Below are 23,600 nucleotides of genomic sequence, written 5' to 3'. Positions count from 1 at the left end.
ATGGGAGATGGCAATCCCATCCAGCAGATCAACAGGGCATTACCAGTTAAAGGCAAAAACCAACAATCAGAGAATCAGGATAGCTCACCAGCAAAATCCTTAGCCTTTTTTCTCCATTGGTTGAAAATGTATTGCACAAGATAGATAGGATCCTCTGAAAAATTCTTGTTAAACTGGTCTTGTGTCCACCATATAAAATTACAGATCTTCTGGGATGGATGAAGTATGACTTATTATGACTGAACACTCAAGTGTACAAAATACTTTGCGAATATTGTTGGCCTATATAGATCACATGCTCTGTGGAACAATGTTGCAAAGAAAATCAGTACTGTACTTGCCTTCTGCATCATTACTGGACTTGGCATGTCCATTGGGAAAATAGTGCAATACAACAAAACAACAATTCTGGCTGTTGCTATCTCACTTCTGGATTCCATTATTAAAGAGTAAGTGGAAATACAAAACACAGAAGACCATGTTAACCAGGACAGTGGCTATCAATTGGCCATAACACATGATTCCATTGTTTCTTCAATTTTACCTCAGTGAAGACAACAGAGCATGTCAATGGCTATAATGAGCAGTTACTTACCACACATATGAGTTTTGCATTTCTGTCATTGAGGATGATGCCTGCTGGCAGTGTTGTCAGTTTTTCAATTATGATTGTGATACATGCATGAAACACATACAGAGCACTACTAAATAGTGTGACATGGGTAGCCAATGTCAGTTTTTGACAGTTCACCTTCAGGTGTCTGGCAGCTGCTCATGTGAGGTTGCAAATGGCAACCAAATGTTCTCTGAAACATGACTGAGTATTCAGAGTGCCAGGAAAATTTTGAGATTTACAGTGACTGCCACCTCAATGGTTATATAGAGCTGGCAATATTCTAGGGACACTCTTTGTATTATAATGAGATCAACAGCAAGGTGTTTCTGCAAGGTGGTGCCCCCTTCAGACCAGCATGGGCACGCCCCACATGTTGACAGTTGCAGCTGCGGCTGGCTCCTCATCTGTGCCCGGATTGGCAGCTTCTGGACCGTCATCGTCATCAGGCGCTGGCGTGCCCTCGTGGCGGTCCTCGTGCTGTGGTATCAAGGATCGCAGCTGCGCAATGCAGTGGCTGAGCACACGCCGTGGCAGCTCTGGGTCCTTCTCCAGCTCCTTCGAGACTTGGTCCCTCACCCAGGATGCCATGTGCCGCAGGATGAAGTTGGTGTTAACACGGGATGCCTCCACCATGTAGTCCAGGCGGCGGACCACCTGCCAGAAATAGTGTACCCTCTGTCAACGCTTACAATGTTCCACACCTACAAATACTCCATTAAATGTATTTCACATGAGGGTAATCCCAAAATTAAGTTCTCCAATTTTTTTAGAAATACAAAATGCCTTTTATTTTCTGTATTATAGGATGTTCCAAAGTAATGTATTAAAACTGAATATCTCTTTAATTAAGGCATATAGAAATAATATTTTGTGAGTAATAATTCAGAAGGCAATGAAACACTTAGAAAAACTTCCATGTGTTGCAGTACTGGAAATAAACATGGCATTATCTTCACAACCAAATAGAAGCAGCACACTTCATGATCATGCAATTAACATGTCAGATAACTTGTGGGGCTCAGGCAGATATCATGCCACAAAGACATTAAACAGAGCAAATACATTATCGTGTGGCAGGTATAAAGGAACAGCCATAAATATTATTGTAAAAAACCTCATGTATACATCTAAGCATGAGTAAATATATATAACATCTTACTGACAAGAAGGGTGTATAGTGAGGGGGGGTGGGGGGTGGGGGGGTGGGGGGGGGGGTGTATAACGTAAAGAAACACAATTACTTTTTACAAAAGTACAATCGCCATATCAAAAATGGAGAAAGAAAGAACAATAGCTTTACATCTGAAAATAATCAAAAAAAAATTCATGATCATGCTGGATGTAAAATATGGGACATGTCCAGGCGATGTGGCATGGTGTTGCCAAGCAGTGCAAATATATTCCTGAGTGACACATATAAAAGTATAATCTTAATATTATTAATGATAAAATATAGCTTCTTTACATCCAAATACAAGCAATGCACTTCACGATCATTCAGTGAACATGTCAGATAAAATGTGGGCCTCAGGCAGATGACATTATCATTTGGAGAACAGCAATGTGTGCTAAAGTGTTACTGGAAAACGGAGAATATGAATAGGGTTTGATGACTTTGGAGAGTTGAATTTAGAACATCACTACCCTCACAGTTAACAATTACAAGAATCTGAAGCAAATTTAATGTCGATGTGACAATACATAATACAATGAAGGAACGTAGCAGAAGAAAGAAACATCCAACAGACAAGAAAGTGGTGTTGTGGTGATTCCACCATACACGGAACTCCTGAGAAAGTCTGTGAGACAATGTTCTCATGAGACTGCAATCAGAAAAGCTAGTTTTCACAGAATTTTTTTGGATTCCATACTCTGTACATAGATGACTTGATAGGCGAATTGAATTTTGTGAGAGTGTTTCATCAACATGCGAAATAAGAAGATGAATGTTCCCAAGATCTAATTATTTGGTTGGATGAAAAGACCTTTAAACTTAACAGAACAATTAATTGCTTATAATTGGCCTAATGAAAATCCGTATGTAACTGAAGAAACACATGTAAATCTACCAGGAGTAACAGAGTAACATTCTGATGTGATCTGGCATCCAAAGCATTGAATGAGCCATACTTCTTTGAAGGAACTGTCACAGGTAGCTCTTACAAAGTTGCATTGCACACGATAACCCCAGATCTTAACGGCATTTTTGAGAATGAAGATTGTTACCGTCAACAAGGGGAGGGGGGGGGGGGGGGTGCCACCTACCTTTCATCTTGATGTCAGGGGATTTCTCTATTGCACAACCCTTTGAGATGGGTATAGAGATTTGTGCATCTGTGAAAAGATCTACAAACAACGCATACAGCTACTAACATCATCATACCTTAGCAAAAGATCTGGCACAAAACCCAAGAAAATTCTAGCCCTATGTAAAATTGTTAAGTGGGTCTAAGCCTTCCATCCATTCACTTGTTGACCAGTCTCGTGTGGCAGTTGAAGACAGCAAAACAAAAGCCAAAGTTTTAAATTTCACATTCAACAAATCGTTCACACAGCAGAATCATACATACTGTTGTTTGACCATCAAACAGAATCCCACATGGACTACATAGTAATAAGCATCCCTGGCATAGAGAAACAACTGAAAGTGTTGAAAACAAATCACCAGGTCCACACTGAATCTCAATACAGTTTTTAAAAGAGTAGGCGAATTGAATTTTGTGAGAGTGTTTCATCAACATGCGAAATAAGAAGATGAATGTTCCCAAGATCTAATTATTTGGTTGGATGAAAAGACCTTTAAACTTAACAGAACAATTAATTGCTTATAATTGGCCTAATGAAAATCCGTATGTAACTGAAGAAACACATGTAAATCTACCAGGAGTAACAGAGTAACATTCTGATGTGATCTGGCATCCAAAGCATTGAATGAGCCATACTTCTTTGAAGGAACTGTCACAGGTAGCTCTTACAAAGTTGCATTGCACACGATAACCCCAGATCTTAACGGCATTTTTGAGAATGAAGATTGTTACCGTCAACAAGGGGAGGGGGGGGGGGGGGGGGTGCCACCTACCTTTCATCTTGATGTCAGGGGATTTCTCTATTGCACAACCCTTTGAGATGGGTATAGAGATTTGTGCATCTGTGAAAAGATCTACAAACAACGCATACAGCTACTAACATCATCATACCTTAGCAAAAGATCTGGCACAAAACCCAAGAAAATTCTAGCCCTATGTAAAATTGTTAAGTGGGTCTAAGCCTTCCATCCATTCACTTGTTGACCAGTCTCGTGTGGCAGTTGAAGACAGCAAAACAAAAGCCAAAGTTTTAAATTTCACATTCAACAAATCGTTCACACAGCAGAATCATACATACTGTTGTTTGACCATCAAACAGAATCCCACATGGACTACATAGTAATAAGCATCCCTGGCATAGAGAACAACTGAAAGTGTTGAAAACAAATCACCAGGTCCACACTGAATCTCAATACAGTTTTTAAAAGAGTAGGCGAATTGAATTTTGTGAGAGTGTTTCATCAACATGCGAAATAAGAAGATGAATGTTCCCAAGATCTAATTATTTGGTTGGATGAAAAGACCTTTAAACTTAACAGAACAATTAATTGCTTATAATTGGCCTAATGAAAATCCGTATGTAACTGAAGAAACACATGTAAATCTACCAGGAGTAACAGAGTAACATTCTGATGTGATCTGGCATCCAAAGCATTGAATGAGCCATACTTCTTTGAAGGAACTGTCACAGGTAGCTCTTACAAAGTTGCATTGCACACGATAACCCCAGATCTTAACGGCATTTTTGAGAATGAAGATTGTTACCGTCAACAAGGGGAGGGGGGGGGGGGGGTGCCACCTACCTTTCATCTTGATGTCAGGGGATTTCTCTATTGCACAACCCTTTGAGATGGGTATAGAGATTTGTGCATCTGTGAAAAGATCTACAAACAACGCATACAGCTACTAACATCATCATACCTTAGCAAAAGATCTGGCACAAAACCCAAGAAAATTCTAGCCCTATGTAAAATTGTTAAGTGGGTCTAAGCCTTCCATCCATTCACTTGTTGACCAGTCTCGTGTGGCAGTTGAAGACAGCAAAACAAAAGCCAAAGTTTTAAATTTCACATTCAACAAATCGTTCACACAGCAGAATCATACATACTGTTGTTTGACCATCAAACAGAATCCCACATGGACTACATAGTAATAAGCATCCCTGGCATAGAGAAACAACTGAAAGTGTTGAAAACAAATCACCAGGTCCACACTGAATCTCAATACAGTTTTTAAAAGAGTACTCTACAACATTGGCCCCTTACCTAACTCGCACATTTATTGTGAATCTCTCACCCAACACAAAGCTCCAAGCTACTGGAAAAAGTGCAGGTGATCCCTGTATAAGAAGGGCAAAAGAACGATCCACAAAATTACAGACAAATATGCCTAACATCGGTTTGCTGGAGATTCCTTGAACATATTTTCAGTTTGAATGTAATAAATTTTCTTGAGACTGAGATTCTTATGTCCACAAATCAGCATGTTTTTAGAAAGCATCACTCATGCAATATTCAGCCTGCCCTTTTCTCACATGATATATGGTGAAAAATAGATGAAGGGCAACAGGAAGATTCCATAGTTCTAAGCTTCCAGGAAGCATTTGACACAGTACCCCATTGCAGGCTGTTAAGGAAGGTACAAGCATATGGAACAGATTCCCAGATATGTGAGTAGCTCAAATACGTCTTAAGTTATACAACACAGTATGTTTTCTGCACCGGCAGTTGTTCATTACAGACAAGGGTACCATCAGGAGTGCCCCAGAGACATGTGATACGGCTACTATTATTCTCTACATGCATAAATGATTTGGAAGCTAGGGTGAGCAGCAATCTGCACTTGTTTGCTAATGATGCTGTGGTGTATGGTGAGGTGTCAAAGTTAAGTGACTGTAGGTAGGACCTAGCAAATACTCCATGTAGGAAGTTGGTACTGAAGGAGAATTGATTATATATTAGTTCTGTAGGTGATCATGCCAAAGAGACCTCATCTTGCATCAGGTTTTTGTTACAAAAACATGCAACAGTATGGCACGTGACACACAAGTACCGAAACCAGTAAAATACAATTCTGTAGGAGTTTTTCATAAAGGCTTTTATTTTAAATTCAGTATTCTGAACCTGGACAGTAGCTGAATTAAATCAGATGATGCTGGGGGAAATAGGTTATGAAATGAGACACTGGAAGTAAAAGATGGATTTTGCTATTGGGACATCAAAATGACGTATACTGGCTGAGGTCAAGAGGACATAAAATATACACTCCTGGAAATTGAAATAAGAACACCGTGAATTCATTGTCCCAGGAAGGGGAAACTTTATTGACACATTCCTGGGGTCAGATACATCACATGATCACACTGACAGAACCACAGGCACATAGACACAGGCAACAGAGCATGCACAATGTCGGCACTAGTACAGTGTATATCCACCTTTCGCAGCAATGCAGGCTGCTATTCTCCCATGGAGACGATCGTAGAGATGCTGGATGTAGTCCTGTGGAACGGCTTGCCATGCCATTTCCACCTGGCACCTCAGTTGAACCAGCGTTAGTGCTGGACGTGCAGACCGCGTGAGACGACGCTTCATCCAGTCCCAAACATGCTCAATGGGGGACAGATCCGGAGATCTTGCTGGCCAGGGTAGTTGACTTACACCTTCTAGAGCACGTTGGGTGGCACGGGATACATGCGGACGTGCATTGTCCTGTTGGAACAGCAAGTTCCCTTGCCGGTCTAGGAATGGTAGAACGATGGGTTCGATGACGGTTTGGATGTACCGTGCACTATTCAGTGTCCCCTCGACGATCACCAGTGGTGTACTGCCAGTGTAGGAGATCGCTCCTCACACCATGATGCCGGGTGTTGGCCCTGTGTGCCTCGATCGTATGCAGTCCTGATTGTGGCGCTCACCTGCACAGCGCCAAACACGCATACGACCATCATTGGCACCAAGGCAGAAGCGACTCTCATCGCTGAAGACGACACGTCTCCATTCATCCCTCCATTCACGCCTGTCGCGACACCACTGGAGGCGGGCTGCACGATGTTGGGGTGTGAGCGGAAGACGGCCTAACGGTGTGCGGGACCGTAGCCCAGCTTCATGGAGACGGTTGCGAATGGTCCTCGCCGATACCCCAGGAGCAACAGTGTCCCTAATTTGCTGGGATGTGGCGGTGCGGTCCCCTACGGCACTGCGTAGGATCCTACGGTCTTGGCGTGCATCCGTGCGTCGCTGCGGTCCGGTCCCAGGTCGACGGGCACGTGCACCTTCCACCGACCACTGGCGACAACATCGATGTACTGTGGAGACCTCACGCCCCACGTGTTGAGCAATTCGGCAGTACGTCCACCCGTCCTCCCGCATGCCCACTATACGCCCTCGCTCAAAGTCCGTCAACTGCACATACAGTTCACGTCCACGCTGTCGCGGCATGCTACCAGTGTTAAAGACTGCGATGGAGCTCCGTATGCCACGGCAAACTGGCTGACACTGACGGCGGCGGTGCACAAATGCTGCGCAGCTAGCGCCATTTGACGGCCAACACCGCGGTTCCTGGTGTGTCCGCTGTGCCGTGCGTGTGATCATTGCTTGTACAGCCCTCTCGCAGTGTCCGGACCAAGTATGGTGGGTCTGACACACCGGTGTCAATGTGTTCTTTTTTCCATTTCCAGGAGTGTAGACTGACAAAAGGAAGAAAAGTGTTTCTAATTTTTTTTTAAGTATTTATCTGATAAGTGTTTATGTAAAAGAGAGAAATGTAGACACATGAAGAGAAGAAAAGGATAAATATTTTTACATTTAACAGAAATTTAAGAGTCAGAAATTCTTTTTCAGCAGTAGCTGTCTGTAGTGTAGCCTACTATGGAAGTAAAAAATTGAAACAAACAGCACAGGCAAGGGGCAGACAGAAAGTTTTGAAATGTGGTGCTGCAGAATAATACTGAGGATTGGATGGGTAGACTGGATAACACAAAGATGTACTGAATCAAATTGGGAAACATTAAGGCATCAAACAATTGTCAGTTTGATAATGGAGGATAGTTTGGTAGGTAGAAATTGAGTACACGAAGTGCAGCATCCATCCCGTCTGCCTGCAACATCAGCATACCACATGACAGAACAGAGATGCGGGATGCCTTTGTCACAGCACGTGTAACCACAGCAGATGTCTATGGTACAACTGAGGTTGTTGCTGGAAACGGAAGCACAGCCTCGTGTCTCATACGACAGCAGCCAGAGCCCGTTACCCGAGCAAAGTGGATCCGATAGCATTCATGTGATTGAAAATAGTACCAGAAAATCCATCCACCAACCACCGTTATAAGCTGGAGCACTGCCGGCCAGAAGGCAGTTAAACATGCTTCCCAAACTTGTAGGGATCTGCCAGTCCAGCCGCAACACTCATGTGCCTCATTTGCTGGTGGTCCCGAATTATCAGTAGTGGTAGCTTCGAACAGCAACTCAAGAGTGTCATGTAATGGTGTTCTGGCCTCCCTGGAGAGCTTGTTGGTAACACTGTGCCGACCATTCTCTAGTAGATTGCACACCTGAACCTCGAATGCCTTGATAACATCCAACAAAGGGTTATGGTCTATTACTCGAAAGACACATTCTCAATTAACCATCTAATCACAAAGGTACTAAATGATTATTACACACTGTATGGTATACCCTGACACTTGCATTCTTGTGGTTTTTCTGTCCTACGTCACATTATCCTTTCTCTTCACTTGCTTAAGGGTTACATGCTACATGACATGTAGAGATATGTGCCCTTGGTTGCTCTGATTGTAATGAGTGTCTTTCTAATATACTGCATATGTATCACAGTACCTTTCTTTAGGCTTACTTCATATCTTAAGACTTGGTATCTCAGCTAGCCACATGCCTGCTTACCAGGGGACTTATCACTTTCGTGATAACATTGGATTTGCCTGTTTCATATATTTCAATACTTACTGCTCACTGGGAATTCATTATGGTATATTACATTAGATTCATAGTTTGGCTCACTAGTGATGTTTTATTAAGTAAATTGCATCTTATGAGTTTGTGATCGATAAATTGCACTGATGCATTTTTATATTCTCCTTTTGTAAGTCATTAGTAGCATATGGAACATGAGGATACAGACAGTTATGGGGTGACCTCCAGTAAGTGGTATATGTTCTACTACTATTATGACAGCATGTAATCAAATGTTTTACGTTCAGTCTGTACTCGTCAGTATATGACTATATTGTTTTACTCCAGTTGTTTCATTCACAGTCATTGTATTAGAAATATACTGTCATTATCTATTCATAACATGAAATATTGACCTCCAATTAGAAGGTTCCTTTTTTATGATTATTTGACGTATGTACTTTGTTCACTAATTTAAGTTAATACAGTGTGTAAATGCTCCCTTACTTTATTACTTAATTTATCTTTAACTTCATGTAACTTCCTGTACTGGTTGGTATTGTTATGTTATTACATATTATCACTGTATGTAAGACTTGCACCATCCTCCCCCCCCCCCTTTTTTGATTATCTATTTCATAATGGTATCATTGTCGTCTGTACAAAGGGCTTGAAGATAGCACAATAAATCGCCGAACTGGCAACCAAATAAAATAAGTTTGGAAATTAGACGGCTGAAAGGTGTTTGATTTGACAACCCATAGCGAACAGCCGAGTCCTGCAACCATCTCTGAAAAGATGGACATTCAGAGGCTCTGTAATGATTTTGTTTCTGTTTCTTCTTTGGTGAACTTTCTCAAGCGAGTGACTTGTGAGGAAAACATTTTATTTTGTTGTTCTTCTGCTATAAAATCTGAAGTGGGATCCATATTTTGTTTCTTGCTTGAATTGTGTCTTGTTTCAGCAACTTTGTCAACATCAGCAATGTTATTGTTTATTGGTTTTTCCCAGTACAAACATATTGAGGAATATTTTTCACATTTTGTCTCTGCTACTGCAGACACAGCAGTAAACATGTCCAAATGCATGCAACAGACTGAAGTAGTTACACAGCAATGAAGAGGCTTGCACTGGACAGACTCGTGCTAAGAGTTGCATCAAATCAGTCTTTGAAGGAAATACAACAACAACAACAACAGTCTTTTTAGACATTCACTCCAATTTGCAACAAACACAACAATAAAAACACTCAGGGTCAGCACACAATTTTTGAGAAACGCACCTCCCTATGAACTTCCATCTGGCGCTGTCTAAATGCGGCCTCTCTCTGAAGTGCGACCATCTGGTACTTTGCATCGGTCAGCATGGTCTGTGCTTGGGCAGATAGCTGTGCCTTTCTTTCCAATTCTATGGCTTGATTATAGAAACGAAACTGGTCTTCTCTGTACTTGTTCCACTGACCTGTTTCCTCCTAGTAAGATAAAAAGAGATGTTAATGAAACTGACATCAACAAATGATAAAACATGACAAAATTACACGTTATATGAGGCATTTAAGGAACTAAGTGTACAATATTTTCATACTTTGTAGAAAAAATGCATTTAAAAAAAAAAAAGGTACGGGATATTGTTGATACACTTATTGGCTACTTTTCCACATAATTTGCCACCCTGTTCAATGTACACGGTGAGCCGTGGCACAAGCTTCTTTAGGTCCTCCTTGAAGAACTCTCTCACCAGCTCCTTCCTCCACTTCAGAACCTCTTTCTTCACCCACTTGTTGGTTGAAAATTTAATTACACTCATTTGTGCCTTCAGAGAGGTGAAAAGATGATTATATGAAGGTGTCAAATCAGGGGAATATGAGGTGTGGTTCAAAACATCCCAACCAAATGAATTCAAGAGTGTCTCCATGGCTAAGAGTGCGAGAATGGGCATTGTTGTGCAGTATGCACACTCCTCTCATCAACATTCCCATCCTTAAGTTCTGAATGCTCCTTTCGAGTTTTTAGGATCCCACAATACCTTTATGCACTGATGGTCCCTCCATGAGGCAGGAATTTGACCAAAATAATGCCTTTTCAGTCCCAAAACACAGAGGCCTTGATTTTTTTGCCCAAAATTGTGGCTCTGAATTTTTTGACAGATGGGAAATTGCTGGTGTGACGGCTGTCTTATTGTCTCAGACACGTATGGAACCACCCATGTTTCACCTCCAGATACAATAGAGCTCAGAAAATCCTTATCTTCCAATGCAAGTTGCTCAAGAAACTTGCAGGCACTGCTGACCCAATTTTTCTTGTGCTGCTCTGTCAGCTGTTTTGTGACCCATCTTATGCATAGTTTTGAGTATCCCTGTGAGTGTCTCACGTAAGAGAATTCTGGACAGTTGTGGAAACATTGCAGAAATTTCATCTACTGTCAATCGGCACTCTTCTTGAACAGTTTCCTCAATGTTTTGCACCAACTCACCAAGTTTCCTCGATTTTTTGCACCAGCTCACCAGTCAAAACAGAAAGTCTTCCACACCTCTGTTCATCATGAACATTTGTTCTGCCTCCACCAGATCCCCTTACACCACTTAAAAACACTCTTTCTGTTCATAATACATTCCACATAAATGATTTTAATTTGCAAAAAGAATTTGGTAGGTATTATTTCTTCTGCGAGTAGGAAGTGGACCACAGTAAGCGCCTTGCACTTGGGAGGATTTCTTACCAGTATCTTTCACTCAACTGCACACTACAATGTGAGTTTGCGTATCACTGTGTTCCTTCAACAGTTGATTTAGTCAGGGGGTCCCCTTCTACCACTCAGTGTTGCTACCCCTCAAAAAGCAAAAAACAGGCTGTTAGTCACAGTACGTTTACTTTCTGAACATGCCTCATCAAGAGGAATTTCTACTATGATTTGGAGCCACTGTTCAAAATTGTCTGCACAAATTACAATAATTATTGGTCAAATATGAATTATACTTTTAGTTGTGCCATAAAAGCTAAATATGATTTTTTTTCTAAAGATAGCTTCTGCAATACTGTGGTTGGTAACTGCACATGCATCGGACAATTACTGCAATTCATTGATGAAATATTGTTAGTGAGAGAACCGTGTTTAAGTTGACTGTACTAACGTTCGGCCCTAATGAAGAACACAGAATTACGCAATCCCAGTGGTGAGAAGTAACTGAATGATCTGAAGACAAATAAGTCTTCAAGCCTGGAAAGAACCTCAATTCGGTTTTACAAAGAGCATTGGCCCCTTATTTAGCTTGCGTGTACCATAAATCTATCATCCAGCCAAAGTCACAAACGACTGAAAAAAGTGCAGGTGTCTCCCATAAATAAGAAGGGTAAGACAACAGCCCCGCGAAATTACAGAACAATATCCTTAACATTGCTTTGCAGCAGTATTCTTGAGCAAATTCTAAGTTCAAAATCAACAAATTTTCCATGAGACAGAGAAGCTTCTGCCTACAAATCAGCACGGATTTAGGAAGCACCACTTGTGCAAAACTCAATTTGCTTTTTTCTCACACAATGCCATGATGACTATGGGTGAAGGGCAACCAGTAGATTAGACACTACTTGATTTCTGGGAAGTGCCCGACACAGACCACACTGCAGACTGTTAATGTAGGTCTGAGCATATGGAACTGGATTTCAGATATGTGAGTTGCTTGAAGATTTTTTAACTACCAGAAGCCAGTAAATTTTCCTGGACAGTGAATGTTTATCAGAGGCAGGGATATTGTCAGGAGTGCCCCACAAAAGACAGAAGGACCAGTCTTGTTTTTGTAAACATAAACTATCTGATGGATAGGGTAAACAGGAATTTGCTAAGGTTTGCTGAGAAACTGTAGTGTACAGGAAAGCATCATCACTGAGTGACTTAGAAGGATGCAGGACGACATGGACTGAATTTCTACTTGATGTCATGAACAGCAGCTTGTTCTAAATGTGGACAGATGTAGATTAATCCAGATGAGTATGAAAAACAACCTTATAAAGTTCAAATTCAGTATTAGTGACGTTCTGTTTGACACAATTACGTTGATTAAATATCTAGATGTAACACTGCAAAGTGTCATGAAATAGAATGACCAAGTAAAGTTGGTAGTAGGGAAAGCAAATGGTCGACTCTGGTTTGCTGAGGCGGTGCTAGGAAAGTGTAGTTCATCTATAAAGGAGACTGCATACAGAAGACTTGTGTGACTCATTCTCAGGAATTAAGTTTGTAGGATAGCCACACAACACAATCAATATTTTTATTGACTGTTTTCGCTCAATGTAATAAAAGCACCATCAGAAAGTTCAATGTAGTTGGCTGATTAGATTGCTGATATCAGTGTTTTGGATCTCCACCAGCTTGAATTAATGGAAGACATCAAAACAATTCAGAGGCATGCTGCTAGGTTTGTTCCCAGTACGTTCAATCTACATGAGTAGTACGGAAATACTGTGCGCTCAAATGGGAATCCTTAAAGGGTAGGAGACATTCTCTCCCTGTAATGCTATTAAGAAAGTTTAGAGGACCAGCATTTTCCAAGACTGCAGGATGACTCTACTGCCACTAGCATACACTATGTGATCAAAAGTATCCGGACACCCCGAAAAACATACATTTTTCATATTAGGTGCATTGTGCTGCCACCTACTGCCAGGTACTCCATATCAGAAACCTCAGTAGTCATTAGACCTTCTGAGAGAGCAGAATGGGGCACTCCACAGAACTCACGGACTTCAAATGAGGTCAGGTGATTGGGTGTCACTTGTGTCATACATCTGTACGTGAGATTTCCACACTCCTAAACATCCCTAGGTCCACTGTTTCCGATATGATAGTGAAGTGGAAACGTGAAGGGGCACGTACAGCACAAAAACGTACAGGCCAATCTCGTCTGTTGACTGACTGCTGACAGTTAAAGAGGGTCATAATGTGTAATAGGCAGACATCTATCCAGACCATCATACAGGAATTCCAAACTGCATCAGTATCCACTACAGGTACTATGACAGTTAGGCAGGAGGTGAGAAAACTTGGATTTCATGGTCGAACGGCTGTTCGTAAGCCACACATCATGACGGTAGATGCCAAATGACACCTCGCTTGGTGTAAGGAGCGTAAACATTGGACGACTGAACAGTGGAAAAACATTGTGTGGAGTGACGAATCATGGTACACAATGTGGCGATCTGATGGCAGGGTGTGGGTATGGCGAATGCCTGGTGTATATCATCTGCCAGCGTGTGTAGCACCAACAGTAAAATTTGAAGGCGGTGGTGTTATGGTGTGATCGTATTTTTCATGGAGGGGGCTTGCACCCTGTTGCTGAGCACACTGAGAAACATGGCATCCTTCATTTCAATGACTGCTTCACAGCCTGTACCATATGAATCCTTCCCTCTAACCCCAGCTTTTCTGAATTGTGAAGGTGAGAACTTCCCCTGCAATATTTTCTATGTTCCCATAACGCTCAACCTTTGTTGGTCACTGTCCTCTCCCACCCCTTCTCTGTTCCCATTCCAGCACTCCACAGCCCTCATTCCTCCATTACACCCAGTCTTTTACTTCTCTTCTTTCCCCAGGAGATGACCTGGGGGATTCACTGCTACAACCTTGCGACTCTGGCTAAAAATGGAGGTGAGATGTGAATATATGAACTCAACAAGAGAGTCCTCTTAGCCTCTCTCACCTCAATTCTCCACAATCCTACCTACACGTGGTGTCCTTGTTAAGCTGAGCAACCCAGTGGAAGGTTGGGTAACCAACCCCAGTGGGAAACTGGGTCAGTGAGCCAATAGGATGTGGAGGACAGTCGAAGGCAATGGGAAACCACCACTGGAATTACTTCCCTAGTCGTTCATGGGATGGACCTCTTTGTACAATATTCTGGAGGTGAAGCTTCCCCTCAACTGGATCTCGAGGAGGGGAATACAATGAGGACTCCAGAGATTAGGGAAAAGGAAGGAATGAGAAGAAGAAGAAGGAAGACTTATTGAGGATTTGGACTTGGAATGTTTTAACCCTTATCCAGGAAGGGAAATTAGAATGCCAAACGCCAAACTTGAAATGACAAGAAACAAATTGGATGTACTCGGAATGTGTGAGGTGAGATGGGGTGGATGTGGAGAACTAGAAAGTGCAGACTTCTGATTGTACTATTCAGGTGAAGATAAAAATGGAATGTATGGGTTTGTAATTTTGATAGGTAAAAGACTGAAGGACAAGGTTATCAAGGTTGCATATGTTAGTGGAAGAAAAATGATGATGACAGAGAAAGAAAGACTTAGTTGTCATCCAGGTCTATATGCCAACAAGTAATCATTCAGATGAAGTGGTACAAGAATGTTATGAGAAGATAGAAAACTTAGCAGAGAGAGAGAAAAGAAATGGGTGTATTGTTATAATAGGTGATTGGAATGCTTGCCTAAAGAGTGTCGAAAGTTATCCAGGGCCAGATATTTATTCAGATCATAGATTAGTAGTAGCTGCAGTTCTAGTTAAATTGAAAAGAACCTGGAAAGGACAGAAGAGAGAGCACATTAACTTTGAAAAACTGAAAGACAAAGGCAATTTTGAAAAATTAGAGAATACATATTGTGTAATCATGATGCAAGGACAGGAAACGGAATGCTCAGAAGGAAGATGGGATCATTTTAAAAATGGGATCAAAAAGAGAACTAAGGAAATTCTCAGAATCAAGGAGAGGAAAAAAGTAAAGAAAGAGTGGGTAACACCAGATATGATAACCAAGATGGATGACCGCAGGAAATGGAAAACTGTAAACACAGAAGGAAAGCGCAACTACAGGAGGTTAAATAATGAATTAAGAAGGGAGACAGAAAAAGCAAAGAAGAAATGGCTGACAGAAAAGTGTAACAAGATAGAGAAATTAGAGAAAGAAGGAAAATATGATTTAATGTACAAAGAAGCAATGGATTTGACATTCAGAGAAAAGAGAAACAACAATAGACTAAAGGTAGTAGAGGCAGCGGGTGGTAAAATGGTGAGTGAACCCCAAAGAAATAATGAGAAGATGGGAAGAATATATAGAATGGCTATACGCTGCAGACAGATGACCAAGTGAAGAAGAGCTTGGGATAGAAGAAGAAGATAAAGTTGCAGATGATGACAAAGGAAATGCAATACTAACAAATGAGATTGAAGCATCTATGAAGGAGATGAAAAATGGAAAGGCAATGGGAATTGATGAGATTCCTGCAAAATTGTTGAAGTCATTGGAGAAAGAAGGGAAAAGGGAATGGACTGAATTGTGTAATCAAATATACATGACAGGAAAATGGCAAAAGGACTTTACAGAAAGTATCTTAATACCTACAGAAAAGAAAAAGAACAGTAAAAGTGTGAGGAACATAGAACAGTGAGCCTGATATCGCATCCAGCCAAAGTCTTGCTGAGGACACTCAACAGAAGGCTATATAGAGCTGAAGTCCGTGATAGGAGATGAACAATTTGGTTTCAGGTGAGGAGTGGGAACTAGAGATGCCATTGGGCATAGGGGAGAGGTGCATGGAGAAGAAAAGGAAGGTGTATAATGTGTTCATTGATCCTGAGAAGGCTTTTGACTGTGTCAGATGGGACAAACTGATGTAAATCCTAAGAAAACATTGAGTTGACTGGAGGGATAGATGGCTAATTAGAAATTTATATTTGAACCAGAGAGCAAAAGTAAGAATAGGAGGTGTGATGAGTGAAGAAACTGAACTGGGAAGAGGTGTAAGACAAGGTTGTTGTTTATCACCAACACTGTTCAATATCTATCTGCAGGAAATTATTAATGAAAGTTTTGATGGAAGGAGAGGAGTTTGTATAGCGGGGCGGAGATGGAGTGTATAAGATATGCAGATGATGTGGTTGTGATGGCAGACAGTGCAAGAGAGATGAAACAAATGTTAGATGATCTAAACACAAAATTAGAAGAATATGGAATGAAGATTAACAACAAGAAAATGAAAAGCATGATAATTGGAGGAAAGGGGAGAAAATGCCATATGAAAATAGAGGGAGTTGAAATAGAGCAAGTGAATAACTTCAATTACTTGGGAAGTGTAATAATGGATGAATGTATAGCTCAACAGAAATTAGGAAAAGAATTGCAATGGCAAAAGAAAGATTCAAAAGGAAACAGAAATTACTTTGTGGACCACTAAACAAAGATCTGAGGAAAAGACCCCCCAAATGTTACATCTGGAGCATTGCACTGTATGGTGCGGAGACCTGGACGTTGAGGAAGGAAGATGAAAGATGACTGGAGGCACTAGAGATGTGGATATGGAGAAGAATGGAAAAAGTGAAATGGGTAAACCGAGTAAGGACTGAAGAAGTTTTACGAAGAATCGGAGAAAGTCATCAGAAAGAGAAAACAGAACTGGATTGGACATTGAGGAGGGACTGTTTACTGAAGGAAAGAATAGAAGGAATGGTGGAGGGAAAAGGGGGAAGATGAAAAAGAAGATATCAAATGCTGGACAGTATCAAAGGAGACAAATATTCAGAAGCAAAAAGACTGGCTATGGACAGACAAAAGTGGAAGAGGCTTAACCCATGACAAGACCTGCCGTAAGGCAGAATACCATACTACTACTACTACTCCTCATTTCCACTATTCGCCCCCCCCCCCCCCCCTCTCCCCACTGGCCACCGTCTAACCTCCCGACTGCACATAGCTGCCCTCCCTCTTTTCACCTCGTCCCCAATAGCACGTCACTATCCACCACCCTTACCCTACTATCCCTCCCCCTCCCTGCCCCAACCTCCACCCAGTCGCCACTCCCTTCATACACTGGTGCTGCTACTCGCAGTGTGGCCAAGTTGCCTGAGAATGCAGTCCTGTGTGAGTTGTGTTTGCGTGAGTGTGTACGTGTGTGTTTGTTGTCAATTTTGACGAAGGCCTTACTGCATGAAAGCTATATTTGTGACAGTCTTTTTGTTGTGCCTATCTGTGACTCAGCATCTCTGCTATATGGTGAGTAGCAACTTTCCTTTTCACAACATTGTTACATTCCATCCTGGATTTTCCATTGTTTGATTTTTTCCATATTGCTGTTAGTCCACCCAGGATTTTCCACTATTTAGTATTATGAAGAAATTAACAGAAATGTCTGTACTGATACCTGTTGCCATGGCAACCAACTTACAAATGTGCAAACATATTGTAATGAACATATTCTTATAAATGCCTCAATACAATAATGTAGTGAGCACCTTAAATCAAGTGCTTAGCATGCATTAGACATACCAACACTGAGTCTTAGATGGATACTCGTGAAAAGAAAAAAAAAAAGTTTATGTACCTTTTGTCTTGATGCAGAAGTTCACCAGCTTAGTTTGTCAAAACATCACTGAAATTAACAGAAAATATCAGCAGACCTGCCTTTCATCAAGCTGGCTACAGCAACTTGTTGATATCTTTGAACTGTTTTTTCATCTTTCTGTATGTCAATAACAAACATGTGCAGAGTGATTTAGTCACGTTAATGCATGAATAATTACTTGCAACAAGTTAATGGTCTCAAAGAATAAATTAATTTCTACTCCAAGTAAAAATGAAAATAGTTTTTAATTACAATTAAAGTAACTATAATAGTAGTTGTAGTTGTAGTAGTAGTAGTAGTAGTAGTAGTAGTAGCAGTAGTAGCATTATTCATCCATAGATCTCTTTTTACAAGGATATAGGACATGTCAAAGTATTTACAAGTTTAGACCAATTTAAAATAAGCTAATTCGTATAGACATACATTTACAGACTTCTAGTTAGAGACAGTCATTAGATTTACTCCTGGTATACAACACTTCTTTTACAAATAACTTATTAGAGAATGCAATGCCACACTGTTCACTCATATCTCACTATCAGTCACTGCACACACTATACACACATTGTTTCATAACACTTCTCTCACTACACACACAAAGACACCTGCACTGGTGATCTCTGGGCCATTTTCTGTACTGCAACTTCCCATTTGTTATCCTGAAAAACTGAGTGAGATGGTGAGCTCAGAAAGAGGAAGAGGTGTTAGTATTGTGCTATGCATAGCTTGGGGGTAAGTTTTTCCAGAAAAGGAAAAAAGTATAGTGTGAAGGTATTATGTGGGATATTGGATGTTTTATAATCATTATTATTATTAATTTGTACAACTTTTTTTTACCAAATCCCTGCTCTGTTTTATCTAAGTAATGCTTTAACATATAAAATGTATTGCATAACAGGTACTTTTTAGCTGTCATTTTAAGTAAGTGTATTTTTGCAATTTCTTTAATCGCTTTTGGTAATTTATTGTAAAGTTTTATTCCTTGGTATAAAATGATGTTTTGAGTTTTATGTTTATTGTTTCTTGCTAAATGTAAGTTGAGTCTAGCTCTTGTTCCATGGTCATGGACAGAGCTGTTTGTACAGTAATAACCAATGTTATTTTTGATGTGTACAACTGACTGGTAAATGTGTTCACACGGAGCAGTTAAAAACCCCAGCGTTTTGAACAGATCTTTACAATGAGCTCGACTATTATTTTTGGTTATTATTCTTATGGTTCTTTTCTGGAGTTTGAAAATTATGTTCATATTTTGTGAGTTTGTTCCCCAAAAAAGAATGCTGTAGCTAAGAACTGAGTGTACATATGAATAGTATGTAACTAAAAGACACTGATTGTTACACACTGATGATAGGATTCTAAGGGCATAATATGCTGATGACATTCTGTTTGCAAGTACCTTTGGGTATTCACACCACTTCAACTGAGAATTCAGTATTCATTCTTAGAAATTTTGCATTTGTTACACAGTCTATAGAGGTGCCATCAACATTTAATTTAACATTGTCATTTTCCCTCTTCAAACTGAAATCCATGGCATTAGTTTTCTCTGTGTTCAATGTCACTTTATTGCTTATTGACAAATCATAAACTTCCTTGAGAGTTTCATTTGCTTTCTCTGCAAGGAGTTCTCTTGTTTTCTCAGTGACTATAATACTGCTGTCATCAGCGACGAGAATTTATCACCATGAGTATCACTACTGGGAAAGTCATTAATGTATATCAGGAATAGTATTGGTCCTAATATGCTACCCTGCATAACCCCTATAATGAAACTCCTCATTTACATGTTCTGGTCCTAACATGCTACCTTGCATAACCCCTATAATGAAACTCCTCATTTACATGTTCTTCTCCCCTATTCATTACAATGAAAATTAGTTTCTAATAAACACTAGAGATTTTTTTTTCTCTTGCAAAGTTCACTGTATACAATTTTATAAGGATTAAGTTCAGTCAATAAATACAATAAAGAGATCTCTTAACAGGTACAGCATACAAACAAGAGAGAGCTAGTTACAACATGTCTGATATCAAATAGAATATCAAAAATGTTATGAAAAGGACACATTGCTGCTCACCATAAAGATGGCACACTGAGCTGCAGACAGTTACAAAGAAAGGACTGTTACACACTGAGCTTTTGGCCACAGCTTTCTTGAGAAAGGAAACAAACACACACACAGAGATACATTCACAAAAGCCAGCAAACCTCATGCACACACAACCACTACCTCTGCCTGCCCTGTTTAGAATCAGATGCCATATGGAGCAGGTGGAGACAGCAGTCATGTGCGCATGAGGCATGCTTGCTTGTGTGAATATGTTTGTGTTTCCTTTCTGACTCAGGCTTCGGCCAAAAGCTAAATGTGTAACAGTCTTTTCATTGTGCCTGTCTGCAACTCAATGTGTCAACTTTATGGTGAGTAACTATCTTATATTAAATAAAATTACACAGTCTGTGCAAAGGTTAATTAGGTGTCAATCACAGATAGTGGTCAAGCTTTTGGTGATTCAATTCTTTCTAAACATTGTGGCTTTCGGCTGTCTACGTTACCCACCAGTCATCTGTAGTTAGAAAAATGGACTGGTTGCTTCTTGGCAGTGGTGCAAGGATGGGCCTTCATCTGTTTGCATATGCTCTCATTACATGAAAGGAGAAAAATATGACTGCATCAATATATGCTCTTACAGCCCCACTCCCACATTTAAAGTTCTTATTATACTGACAAACTGCCTATTGGCTTCTGTCTCGGGTTCTTCGGCCGACGTTCATCTAATGATTTTTCTGACGTTTCGCCAGCACGAGTGGCTGGCATTGTCAAAGCTTCAACCTCCATTGCCGGTGGTGAACTGGAGGCGAGCTCGCGGCCGCAGACTATATGTACCTGGCGCGCCAACGTCCGAGGGCTTCTCCGCGGTCATTTCTGGTGCAGTTCTCCTCTTGCTACCTGCGACGGTTATTCGCTGCAGTACGGGAAGCCAGGATCCGTTTACCTTAAGTCTTTCCTCTTTCTTGTTGAAACTGTTTGCGTGTTTCTCGGATCCTGGCTTCCCGTACTGCAGCGAACGACCGTCGCAGGTAGCAAGAGGAGAACCGCACCGGAAATGACCGCGGAGAAGCCCTGGGACATTGGCGCGCCAGGTACATATAGTCTGCGGCCGCGACCTCGCCTCCAGTTCACCACCGGCACTGGAGGTTGAAGCTTTGACAATGCCAGCCACTCGTGCTGGCGAAACGTCAGAAAAATCATTAGATGAACGTCGGTCGAAGAACCCGAGACAGAAGCCAATAGGCAGTTTGTCAACAAGTGGCCACGAAAGCCTTAACAATTCTTATTATACTACCAAAAGTAAATCTTTGATGTGCATGTTTTTTGACAGTCAAGCAGCACCCATATAAGATCGATAATAAAATGCAGAAGAAAATGGATATACAAGAAAAAATGAAAGGAAGCATCTGACATCAATTGTGTAGATTGTAACCTTAGTAAAGCAGTCATCAATCCGAAAACCGTTTTAAACCCCACAATGCTTTATTAGATATGGTCCTGTTGGAGGTGGTATGTCATTGCCTTCATCTTGTCTTTGAACTGACTTACCAGCCAGTTATAGGGGTTTATACAGTTTAACGTGGATTCCGAATCATGGTACAACTCGACATTTTTCACACTGTAACCTTGCAGCATGGATAAATAAGGGGCAGATAGATGCTACCTATAGAAAAATTAAAAAGGCCTTATGAGAAAACAGAAGTGCGTGCACAAATATTAACAGCTCAGATGACGAGCCTGTACTAAGCAAAGAAGGGAATGCTGGGAGATGTAAGGAATGTCTAAATGGTCTATAAAGGGAAACAACCTTGAAGACAAAATCATAGAAAGAGCAGAAGTAGATAAAGATAAGATGAGAGATAGAATACTGCAAAAAGAATTGGACAGAGTACTGAAAGACCTAAGGCAAAACAAGGCTCCTGCAATAGACAACATCCTCTCAGAATTATGGAGATCCTCAGGAGAGCCACCACCAACAAAATTATTCCACCTCGTGAAACAGGCAACATAACTGCAGAATTCTAGATGAATGTAATAATTCCAATTCCAAAGAAGACAGATTTTGACAGGTATGAATATAACTGAACTATCAGTTTAATATTCCACCTCCGTAGCTGCATGTTCAGTGTGGATGGCTGTCATGCGGAGGACCCATGTTCGATTCCCGGTACTGCCAAGGATCTTTCCTCGGTGGGAGGACTGCCACAGGGTGAACTCAGCCTCGTGATGCCAATTGAGGAACTACTTGACTAAATAGTATCAGCTCCATGGTCTGGAAAGTATGCCAAACAGTCAAGAGAGAAGCGTGCTAACCACATTCCCCTCCATACCTCATGTGGATGGTGCCACAAAAAAGAGGATGACATGGTGCCTGATAGCTCTTGGGCCTTCACAGTCTGGCGAGGAGCTCAAATGAAACATAGTTTCAGCAACAGAAACACACAACACACAAAACTAAATGAACACTTTGATAGCTTTCAAAAGAAATTCTTTGATGAGCTAGAGTACAAATGTGAGCTCCATGTTAGGCTGTGAAGGTCCAAGGGATGTCTACAGGCCACTAAAAATTGTAGAGAGATATCAAGTCTTGAGTACAGCAAGCAGATTCAAGTGGTAGAGGTTACCCTCGAAACAGCTCTCCACAAATACGCAATAATTTTCTTTATGGCTACTTTGCAGATGACATGCTGTAAAAAAAAAAAAAAAAAAAAACGATAAAAACGAGCACTTAAACTGATGGATAATAATACAGTACAGTTAGCAATGTAATTTTAAGTTGACTGTTTAAACAAAATGAAGCAAATTCCAAATATTGTATTTCTTAGGCCTACAGCAGTTAAATTATTACAAATGTGATATTGTACTTTACAGAAATAAAAATTTGACCCACAGAAGATGACACACTGGTGTCGAAACATGTCTGGGTAAATATAAAAATAACTAATTGTGTTTTCATAAGGCTGATTTCCAAAACAACCCAGTTTTTAAATCGCAAACACAGAAGAATGAAAAGAGGAGCTACAAATCTTAGTAAAATGAGTGATCCCTAACTGTTGCAGTGGGCTAGGCATGACACCTTCAAGCAACTATTTCACCCAATAATGTAACGCAATTCTGTAAACCCCCCTACGGTAATGTGTCAGTGTTGTCACAGTTCTGTAGGCAGCTACTGGTTTCATCTGCAGCCGTGAATGCTTCACGGCTGAAAGCTGGCAACAGTGCTGTGAGCTGTCACAGATTTTCTTGTATCATCTTGACTATAGGTTGAATATATCTAAAAACAAAGATGATGTTACTTACCAAACGAAAGCGTTGGCATGTTGATAGACACACAAACAAACACAAACACACACACAAAATTTCCTGATGAAGCAACCGTTGGTTGCGAAAGCCTGAATTTTGTGTGTGTGTTTGTGTGTCTATCAACATGCCTACGCTTTCGTTTGGTAAGTTGCATCATCTTTGTTTTTAGATATATTTTTCCCACGTGGAATGTTTCCCTCTATTATATTCATATGACTATAGGTTGAGGTAGTTATGCAGAGAGGAAGCTGCTTGTTCAGAAAAGACTACTGCAAAGAGCTGCATCAAATCTG

At 40.7% G+C, this 23,600-nt stretch overlaps 1 protein-coding gene across 1 annotated transcript in view; it reads right to left on the bottom strand.

Moving 5' to 3' along the window:
* Window positions 1–17,966: 17,966 nt before the first annotated feature.
* LOC126106752 (ATP synthase F(0) complex subunit B2, mitochondrial-like) overlaps window positions 17,967–23,600 on the bottom strand; it is a 32,638-nt gene continuing 27,004 nt past the window's right edge. Inside the window, exons 4-5 of the mRNA XM_049913124.1 lie at window positions 18,518–18,617; window positions 17,967–17,977 (exon numbers count right to left, since the gene is read on the bottom strand). Of these exons, the coding sequence (XP_049769081.1) occupies window positions 17,967–17,977; window positions 18,518–18,617 (111 nt within the window). The remainder of the gene's footprint in view (window positions 17,978–18,517; window positions 18,618–23,600) is intronic.

Source organism: Schistocerca cancellata, chromosome 10 (assembly GCF_023864275.1).
Source record: "Schistocerca cancellata isolate TAMUIC-IGC-003103 chromosome 10, iqSchCanc2.1, whole genome shotgun sequence".
NCBI classification, from domain to species: domain Eukaryota; kingdom Metazoa; phylum Arthropoda; class Insecta; order Orthoptera; family Acrididae; genus Schistocerca; species Schistocerca cancellata.
The sequence above is the reverse complement of the archived record's forward strand: the minus strand, read 5'-3'. Positions and strand labels throughout refer to the sequence as shown.